This window comes from Austrofundulus limnaeus, unplaced genomic scaffold, assembly GCF_001266775.1.
Source record: "Austrofundulus limnaeus strain Quisiro unplaced genomic scaffold, Austrofundulus_limnaeus-1.0 Scaffold2, whole genome shotgun sequence".
NCBI lineage: Eukaryota > Metazoa > Chordata > Actinopteri > Cyprinodontiformes > Rivulidae > Austrofundulus > Austrofundulus limnaeus.
This window is the reverse complement of record NW_013952404.1, coordinates 1,894,967-1,906,001: the sequence shown is the minus strand read 5'-3', so window position 1 is coordinate 1,906,001 and position 11,035 is coordinate 1,894,967. Positions and strand designations below refer to the sequence as shown.

The 11,035-nt window shown below is 37.2% G+C and overlaps 1 protein-coding gene across 1 annotated transcript in view; it reads right to left on the bottom strand.

Moving 5' to 3' along the window:
• kif6 (kinesin family member 6) overlaps positions 1–11,035 on the bottom strand; it is a gene marked incomplete at its 3' end in the record, with an annotated part of 48,763 nt that overhangs the window by 3,008 nt on the left and 34,720 nt on the right. Inside the window, 6 exon segments of the mRNA XM_014010239.1 lie at positions 1,437–1,525; positions 3,001–3,136; positions 3,273–3,354; positions 4,019–4,069; positions 9,135–9,190; positions 9,548–9,650. Of these exon segments, the coding sequence (XP_013865693.1) occupies positions 1,437–1,525; positions 3,001–3,136; positions 3,273–3,354; positions 4,019–4,069; positions 9,135–9,190; positions 9,548–9,650 (517 nt within the window).

Genomic DNA, 11,035 nt, shown 5'->3' with positions numbered 1-11,035 from the left:
TACTTGTGCATTGTTCCGTGTATGCAAATTTTAAAATAAAAACTGAATTAAAAATTGATTGAAAAGTTTTTGAGGACCCCCAAGACAAGGCTCGTGGACCCCTGGGGGTTCTGGGACCCCAGTTTGAGAACCTCTGCAATAAACCCTGGAATATTTATAAAGCATATTTTATCTCTGTGCATGCACTTCTCTTAACCACAAGAGGGAGCTACAACATRAAGGTGAGGTTAATGTGGGTTTGTCAGAATGAAACTTTAAACCTTTTGAGAAAATAGAATTCATCTATTATCTGTAGTGTAACACGATGATGCTGTTCAAACCAATGTATAGCAGCAGTAGTAGTAGTAGTATTACTTTTACTTTTATTGCTTTTCACACTGTTCTAACTCCTTTGATGATTACTTTTCAAACCTTTTTATGGTAAAGTCTAGGCACAAATCATCTTATTGTTTTCTATGACTATGCTATGGCATCTGACATAAGATCTGGGATGACAAATGCCACCTTTGTCATCACTCATCTTATGAACATCACTTACGTCACAAAGTAAACAAACACAGTGCCGGCCAAAGGCAGACCATTAATCGATACGTGTTCCATGGAAACAAGCACAAAAGTGCTGCGGATTGTTGTGGAATAACTGAGTGATTTTTCAAGCACAGATGGTRAGAGAGGGTAAAAATAATATAATGTAATGAGCAGGAATGAGTCAAGTGAGAGGATGTGTTTTCTCCTGGTAAATTGGCTGATTTCTGAGTGTAACCAGAGAAAAAGAAAATGTAAACTCAGCGACACATCCGCTTTCTTTTAAAAGGGATATTTTTGGAAATACATCACTTTGACTTGTTTGACAGCACATATCTGGCTGTCCAACATTAACGCATACTCAAAAACATAACTATCAGTGAACAGTTCAGAAAGAAAATAAGGTTATCATTTTCCCACTTAAGTGCGACSGAGATTTAGCCTTTGTGTTTTTTATTTCCTCTCAACTTCAATTTCCAGTCATGCTACATTTATTGTAACAGACAGCTGAAGTTGAAACTATCTTCATAGTATGTTTTTACTTGTGCTAAAGTRTCATGAGGTTTAAACATTTTTTGTTTTAACACAGAATAATGCTCTTCTATTAATGTATTTTCTGTGTCAAATTCTGATTAGAAAATCTGATTCACTGATTTGTTTTTGAAGATGGGAAATAAAAAAAATCCATATATTCATTTCTCATTTAATGTCCCATTAGTGAAAGCATAATTCACCTAAAATTGTTTACATTTATTTAATGTTCCTAGTTTGTGAAATTTTTGACCACAACCATTTGTAGCAAATGAATCAGGAATTTGTGTTATTTTGTGATGAAAAATAGATAAATAATGCATCTCCAGTAATTCAATAAAGCAGTTAATCTGCTGCAGGATGAAATAAAATCATCTCACCAAAATCCTGGAGTGCCAGGTGAAGATGGCAGCAAGGATCCGTTTGATGAAGCTGCGTTACATCTGGCTGCAGCTCCCAACTCAGACTCCTAATCACAAGTATTGCGAAATGACAGACATTTATATCTCCGTCAAAACACAGAAATGAACAGAGGACTTCTGATTTGGGCTCATTAGTTCATCCTACATCTTAAACAGTGCTAAACAAGTACATGTCTGCCATAAATACTTGAACAAAGCTGTTGGACACAGACTGGCAAGACAAAGAAATCTGCTTCCTGCTTTGCGAACCAAATGCTGCACGTGTAAGGCCCATCTGTCAGACTTCCTTTTTTTAACCATTGGACTTTCAGTGATACATTTCCAAACAGATGTGAGTGAAATATTCTGCTTCATTCAKACGATCAAAACCAAAGAGCAGAAGCCAGCTGCGTCTGTTCTTCAGATGTCCTAACATCTTTTTTTTGTGAAAAGTGCACAAACCAGCAAAAACCAGAGGCGTCTTTGTGAGTCAGTGTTACACATGGCYTTTTCGCCAACCATTCTCTCCTCAAGCTTTTGTATATTAGACCAAAATAGACAATGAGTCATTTTATTATACACTCTGTTACTGGTGAAGTCCTGTTTTATTGGATTTTCATAAAAAAAGGATTTTTCACCTACATTTCTTTCCACCCAGTCCAAATTTGCTTGATATTGAGCAAAGGTTTAAATTTGACACACTTGTACAACAAAAGCCTCCAAAATCAAAGATCCATAGATCAACATATTTTAAGATGTCCATGAAGACCAATATGCAAAGAATATATTCATAAAAACAAAGAGACAAATMTAATATCAGAAGATCATTATCAAAGAGCGTTATCGCTGATCCGTCCTCCCAGCAGCTGTCAGACTCTATWACYGGCACCACGCCCAAAATTCACAATAAGTGTTAGCAAAAATCCCAATAAGTGTTTACAAATATCTCAATGAGTGTTTACAAAAATCACAATGTTTAAACACCTGCTGCTGCAACACCGTTTAACAGTCTAAATTTCGGACTGTTTCTATTCATTGTAATTACTCAACCGAACAATCATTTGCACTATACTCTGCTGTAATTGCACATCTGTGTTTCTTGTCTGTAATGTGATACTTCACTTTACAGTTATTGGTCTGTTGGGATTGTTTTTGCACTCAAAACAGGAAACTTGTGATTTCGAATATTGGATTCTGAAACAAAACATCGTTTATCTATTCTTGCACAATTCTTCATATTATATTTTTATTTTTATTATTAGTGGTTGTATCATGGCTGGTAAGTGTTAATTTGTTTTGTGTGTACTATCTATAGATTGTAAAATAACTAGTGTGTGAACCTTTGTACTGATGCTGCTGTGACACCTGAATTTACCCGCTGCGGGACAGTAAAGGCTATTCTATTCTATTCTATTCTATTCTATTCTATTCTATTCTATTCTATTCTATTCTATTCTATTCTATTCTCTTTGTGCTGTCGTTATGTCAGGATCTTAAAAGATTAATGTGGTGCTGTCACACATACAGAAGTGAGGTCAGTCACCTGCAGATCAGAAGCCTCCTGGCTCCACCACTTCTGGAAATCTTTCTGGATCTTGACCTTCACCCTCTCCAACAACAGCTGCAGATGCTCAATCTCTGTCCCCAGCGCTTTTAGGCGCCCGAACGTGTTCTTGTAACTGACAGGAGATTTCAGCAGCACAAAATTTATTTTTTGTCTACGTTACGCAGAGCACCTGCTGTGTTCAGTCAATCCGAACAGACTCGGGAGAAAGAAAAAAAACAAATATTGAGTGCGTAAATTCTGAAACTCACGCTGTTTTTTCTTCTTTAATTTGTTTGCGCAGGTTTTCTTCCACAGGGTCGAACTCCTCCTGTGTGCGATTCTCCATCAAATCTATTTGCACAGGGTTTAAAGACAGAAAGACGTTTGGATTCAAGACAAAAACATAAATACAATCAACATTTTTGCTTTAAATTTATTGACTAATATGTTTTCACAGATGTGTATTTCCTTTCAAGGAAACTAAACTTCTGGCCCCTGATTTAAAAAAAAAAAACAGACCCTCGGATGCTGAGATTCAAATAATAAGATTTTCAAAGTCTGGATTGGAAAGAGGTTCTTTTTGTGTGTGTGTGTTTTATGACCAAATCAAAACAGCCAGAAGAGATTAAATGAAGGAGTCCTGGAGTTGTGCTGCTCTGTCTTTGTCTTCGTCAGTTTGATCTCATGAGGAAACTTTGAAGTGGCCACTGATGCAGAACAAAAGCAGCCACATTATTCAGTGTTTAYAACCCTTTCAGATGAGAGCTTAGCATCAAGATGATGTTAAAAAAAGTTTCCAGTAGTAACAACTTGGTTCAGACTTGAYGTTCAAACTTTGGTTTGTGCATTTTAAGTTCTCATGCTAGAACATTTCCACTCTGTGAAAAGTTCAAATATAAATGTATGTTGGATCATTACAGTTGTTCATATGATTTAGCTTTTAATCATGTTAAATATACTGGACACAGCTTTTAATACTGGCWTGGATTAAAAAAACTATTTATATACATCTTACCATGAGCTGCCATCTGTTTCCTCCGCAACTGTAACTGCTTCTTCAACTCATCTAGAATAAAATAATAATAATATAATCACACATAGTGAACATCTTATTCCTGTTATACTAAAAAAAGCTATTCTTAATTTTAAACCTTTAACTTTGAATGTTGATTGTCGATGCTACATAAACACACCATTATGAAATCTTCAAACCTCCAAGTTTGTATTTTGCCAACTCTCTTCTCCCAAAATACATTTTTGTTCAAACTGTTTGCAGAGTGCCCATGCAACCAGCTCATCTTTCCAAACTCATCACACAGCACGTTCCTTTAAACTAGACCACTTTGTGGATTTCAGTAGACACTGGAGACGTGAACGGATGAAGTGAAATATTATACGTGACACAGAAAGACATATCATGCCCATGATGGGAGCGCTTTTCCAAAATGTCTATGAAGTTTGAAGCAGAGGTTTTGGGAACCTTGCATGAAGCCATATGTTTGGGTAGCTGAGAATGTAAATGAACTGAGACGCCCTGCGGCTTCATTTTGTGGTCAGGTAGGCAGCTTGAGTCGTCTCCAACAGACACACAACTCTCTGAAGCACGCCCACAATCAACTGATGTAGGGTCTACTTCTTCAACGCAGGATGAAGCGATTAAGAAACATTTAAACCAGGTCTCTGGAGCAATACTAGCACAAGGCTGAGTCCTCCGAAGGCTGTAGTCGTCGGCCGCATATGACGTCATAGCGCCGCACAAATTTGGCTGTCCAAATTTGAAGGCTGCTCCAATGCGGCCGACAAGTACGTCCTCCTTTTTCCCCGATTTGAAGGACGGGTCACATGGATCCTTCTTGGCCCACCCTATCCCATAATGCATTGCGAGCCGATTGGAGATTTTTTTTCTCTCCTCGTAATGGCGGACAAAGTGAGAGAAAGGAGTACATTTTTAAGTAATATTCTGGCAGTATAAAAATATGTGTTGTTAATGCTTTTGTCTAGACATGTTTTTTTATATTATTCTCATCAGAAATCAAACGAGTTGGTGTAGCAAAACAAACATGCACGTACGACGAGTCCCTTAGTTCATCAAATATTGACTTCAAGCTATTTTTGTTGTTTCGTGATATTAATAATACTATTGATATTTTGATCAAAAAAGACAAAATAAGTAGGTCCTMTGGATGGGTTCTTCTTTACTGAAACATTTCGTCTCTCTTCCAAGAGACTTCTTCAATCTGATGAGTTTCAGGTGAGCTCAGCCTTATAAGCACTGCCTCCACATGGACAAACAGGTTAGTCACTTGCAAAAGAGGGCCATCGCCTAACAATAGGCTTGATTAGCTCTATTTGGTCACATGAAAAAGAGTCTAAATAGAGCTAATCAAGCCTATTGTTAGGCGATGGCCCTCTTATGCATGTGACTAACCTGTTTGTCCAGGTGGAGGCAGTGCTTATAAGGCTGAGTTCACCTGAAACTCATCAGACTGAAGAAGTCTCTTGGAGGAGAGACGAAACGTTTCACTAAAGAAGNGGTGGAGGCAGTGCTTATAAGGCTGAGTTCACCTGAAACTCATCAGACTGAAGAAGTCTCTTGGAGGAGAGACGAAACGTTTCACTAAAGAAGAACCCATCCAGAGGACCTACTTATTTTTTCTTTTTTGATTTTTTCTACCTGGATTACTGAGACGCATCAAGACATATTAATATTTTGCTAATTTTAATCTGTTTTTCTTCTGTTTAGCATCATCACTCTGAGACGAGGCCACAGGACATACACCGGAGTAAGGAGGAGGCTAGATCATCCAAATTCACAGCCACTTTTTGTCTGGTCCTCGAGGTCGACCAAGGACCCAGCCTCTGAATTTGGACACAGGCTAAGTCAGTCATGGCATGTAAATAAACAATCTGAAAGCTTTAAGGTCACAACAAAACAATCTTCAGTTTTAAGGCTGAAGGTTGGCTTCTCTATACGTCATGTGAAGCACTTCTAGTCATACAGAACATAATCTTTTTTTGCCCCCAATTTCACCCCCAAGTCTGTCTTGACACAATTACTGTGCTAAATAACGCAGACAGTTCTTTCTTTCTTCATCTTCAGGGTGTTTTATTGACACGTGTTCATATAAAATGAAATCTTGTGGGTCATTTAGCCCTGGACACACTAATATTTGTTTGTAACAGAAATAATGCTGTGAATTCTTTGGCGCCTTTTTATAAATGACTACATTAACAACTCTAGAACACGCAGTGATGATTTGTAACAGGACAGCCTTTTCAGATGGTATGTAAGTCCAATAAATTTGCTTGCGTGTCAACTAATAATAGGGTGAGTTCTGATTGTGGCAATGCTTCATTACGTTTTCAGTGCTCCAAGTCCCCTTCCAAGACAAGACCGAGGGCTCAGCACCACATCATTCTTAAAACCACACCGACTTTTCTCACACACCATCAAGCGACGGACAATCATCTTTGCAGACAAGTTTCAAGCAACAAGCCTCAGTAAAAGGCTCTGGGACTTTTTGTGGCCTGGGACTTAAATATGATGTGTAGCATGAACCCACAAAGGAATTTTAAAAATTACACAATATATAAATATGCAAACCAATTCATAATGTATGCCGATCTACACCGTAAATTTTACTTCGTAAGATAGAACCACCGCACAGGAAAATTAACAAATTTGAGCTCTACAAGTATGAAAACAGCATGAGATGTTGTTGATGCTAACTGGGAAATACTGCTAAACATTTCCTGCTTTTATTGGACAGATGTGTTTATGAGCCTGCTGCCTAAATAACTGTCTCATCTGCAACATTAGGAACGCAAAAAAAGTCAATCAACAACCTTTTCAAAGGGTCTGTGATGCATAAAGTATATTTTATTCAGCAATATTTGATCTCCAAAGAGCTTGGGCATACATTTGAGTCTAACAGACCTGAGCCTAAAGGTCATTTCGGTAAAGATGAGCAATGTGTGATAACTAAACAGATAACAGATGTTCCACCTAAAACTATGCTGCATAAATCCTGGAACATCTGGTGGAGTCATTTGGAGATGCTGCTTGTTTCCAGCTGTTGCTCACCTTTTATACAGCCTGAAAATGTGCATCACTGATCCCTCTGAACTAATAGAAACCATTGCACTTTCTGGACTTATGGGCTCAAAACCTATACTCTTCCACTGGGATTGGATTCCAGGGCCATATGTCATAGCCAAGAACAATAGTATAAACCAAGAAAATGTTTACACAMTGATGTTTCCTTGGGCTACCACTTCTCCCTTTCTCCCCTGCTACTGACCCCCATGCTGGGTAGCTCCATCAGAGAACGCTGGTGTCTATATTATGCTAACGCTTTCCACGATCTGCATTAGCAACAAGAACACAGGTGGTAAATACTGTCCAAACAGGRCCTCCAGCATGGCAAAGAAACTCACCGAGTTCAACATTGTGGTTCTTTTAACAAGCCAGGAGAAGCAACCACCTTCCATTAAAAACACCTCCTCATCCAAAAAGAATGCAGCTCCATACGTCTAACAGCGTRATAATATTTGACAGCACTAAGATGTTTTGGAAAACCTTTTCGAAATGTCAATTWAAAAAAAATGAAATATGGTTTCTAAAAGTCCAACCAAGAAAATTATCCAGACGTTTGACTTTTTTTTAAATCCACAGTGTGTGGGCAGCATTGAGCTGCACGTGCAGAGTTAATACTCTACAAGCTGTCAGAGCTGATTTCTTTTCTTTCTTTTTTTTTTTGGTGATGCAGAAGATATAAAGCTGTGTCAGCACCTCATGGGGTGAAAGGAGAAAATAAAATCAATTCTAATGGTTATAAATGCACGCTGGCATATACGAGGGAAATGAATGAATGCTACMAAACCACTCTGAGGCGACGGTGATGCCAGGCTCTGAGCAAACATATCCATTTCAACAGCATGTAAAATGAGCTAGTCCATGAAAAATCATAAATTTGGTATGCAGTAGAAATCGCAAACCAGACAGAAATCTAAAAAAACTTGTTTTACTGCCGTAAAAAGCTGTAAGGAWATATTGTAATTTAATTTAAAACATTTTGTCACTTATTAAAGGACATTTTRCCACATAATTCTGTGAGGTGTTGCTGAATTTAATCTTATTTATCTAATTTAATAGAAACAAAAAGTAAATTAAAAGAGTTATTCATTGTGTATTAGTCACATGAAAATATAAAGTGTACATATCTTCTTTTACCTCAACCCAAGCAAGAAATGTCTTCTGAATGACCTAATATAACCCTAAAAATCTGTTGGGCCCACAAGGGACTTTTCCCCCCAAATACTTAATCATCTGTCCTTGGGTGAACTTACTGGGAGGACCAATTCTGGCATTTGTGTTCAATGTTTGCTTTGAAAACCATTGATAAAAAAGCTCATACTTGCTGAGGTTCAGTTAACTAMTATTTGTCTGATAAATTTGTTCAGCTGCACCTGGCTGCGTCTTATCTGCTTAATTTGTATGGAAGCTGTAAGAATGAAGTTTTTCCACACACTGCTTCAGTTTTGTTTAGTTTTATGTGTCACAAATTAGCAACATAGAGTAATATGGGCTGTAATATTGGTCATCTAGTTTTAGGACTTTGGAAAGATCAGCTCCTGTATAAAACACGTTGGGAATAAAAAAGATACTTTATTCTCACGTGCATGTAGAATGCGCAGTGCATGTGTTGATGAAACACAGCAGACGGACTGTGGAGATACTTGGATTTAATAAGCATTACACTCCAACTTAATGCCAAGCCTCATTTTGGCCGAGTAAGTTAGTGACTTTCCTGGAAAACTCAGGGGTGCACTCACAGAGTCGTCATAAAACAGTCAGAGACAGCCTTGTAAAAAATACAGGTTGGAAGGCTACTGTAGATGGATGGAAATTAGAATGCCTTCTGCTCCTGGAAAAGTTTAGGAATGCGCTGAAAGATATTCTGACACACCAGGGACACAGCACCCTGAGAATGATCTGGTAATTAATGTTTTTTTTTTTTTTGAATTGTAGGGATATTAGCTTGAGTAATTTACAAAATTAAACACATTCTCAGTTCCAAACTATGCTGTAATCTCTAGAGGATGACCTCCAAACAGTTGGTGGAACTTACTGATTCTGTTTTTGGTTTCATTCAGTTGTTCTCCAAGTTTTCTGGTCTCAGCTGATCTGGTAAAGAGAATCCAGATGTTATAAACCACATTAGTTAAAAAAAAAGCATTTCAACTGAATGTGGAAAATGAAACATTTGCTGTTGAAAAACTGTCACAGAACAACCAACTTTTAGGTAAAGTGACATATTTTGCACACAGTATTTTAAGCCTTGAGTAGAAGCATTTGGAAGTTCCTGAGGTGTAAAAACAAAAAGACAAAAGCTGTTGTCTGTTAATGATAATTGCGTGCATATATAGGGATGTTTTGTTTGAACACTTGAGAGCTTCAGTCTGTTGACAGTTCCCATGAACCCACTGTATTTTACAGAAATTATTTACTATTTCAGGAGTATGTTAAAGCCTTTTCACCAACCTTTCTTTGAGTATTTTCTTGTTGTCTTCAACGGTTAGATGCTCCTCATGATCCCTAATAAAGATCTCAAAGGCCTCTCGTTTTCCAATGGAAAACTGTGGATCTGATGGAAAACAAATCTGAATGAGACATGCAGGTTTAAGTGAAGCTACAGACTTGATTACCTGGTATTACAGAGGACTGTTCGTCCATTTATTGACACAAAGACGCTTGCGTACAAGTTTGCCGAGTCAAACCTATTTCACAAATTACCTTCTTCACAAAAGCGTCTTCCTGCCATTTCCCAACAAACTAATAACTATGGGAAATTCTCTACTGAGCTGTACATCCTTTCACATCCTCAACATGAATCTGGCAGCCAGATGTGAGCTGATACCCCTGACCTCCCACCTTTCATTAGGTATGAATCAGAGGGGCTATTAGGCTGTTGTTCAGTGATTAGGAATGATAAAACCACAAACAAACAGCAATTTTGAACATGTCAGCACTTTTTAATGGAAGCCTTTTAGATAACTTTGGTAAATTTGGAAACTACATAACCTCGGACTCACCATTCTTACTGTTTTACGTGCTTGTAATATTARCTAATGGGCTCTTTGTGTCGTTTTATCCATCTGCTTTACATATAATAATTTCACTGAGTATTTAATCGCTTCAAGTTGTCAGYTGTGGTTGTTTAAATAACAATAAACATGTTTAGTAATAGTTTAAAAATGTTTTCAACATGATTAAATAAATTGGATTACATTTGAATGACTATTAATTAAAACCAGTAGCACATGAAGACTCCAAAACTTGACACCAATTTCCAATTAAATATGATTACAGAATGGAAAATAGCATGATTCATAGTGTCATATGAAATTTAGTTTCTTCATATTTGGAAAGCCCTGAAACCCATCAGCAGGCAACTCACAGACGTACGATGAAAGAGCCAATCTCAACAAAAAGGTTTCTTGGGGGAACCATTTGACTTTGTGAACATTCCTGGAATATCTTGATATGACATCATCTTTTATTCTAAGATAACATGACAGGAAATGGGCTCAAATGGAATTTAGGCCAAGTTTTTTTATTTTCCTTTTAGGGCTTTGAGTGTTGAGAAACTTGAAGGATTAAAAATAAGATAATGCGCAACAACTAATATAATTTCAACTAATTTAGGGAAACAATGTTTTGAAGGGATCTGTTGAATCTTGAATCAGTTTTAAGAATATTTACATTTTAGGTTTTTACTTACTTTTTTATTATATTTACGTTAGCAGAATCTAACCTACAGAGGTATTACTCTTTTTTAAGAGAATCCTGATATTTACACTTCAATATATTCTTTATCTTACTTTTCAAATTTCTTTTAGTCTCTCATTTTTAATACAAATCATATATAATATAACTTGAATTTAAAAGGAATGCATTTAGCGAACTGAGTAGAGACAGTAACATCATGTGACTCTGGAGTCTGGATGGGCCCAGGGTTGGGCCTAGCAC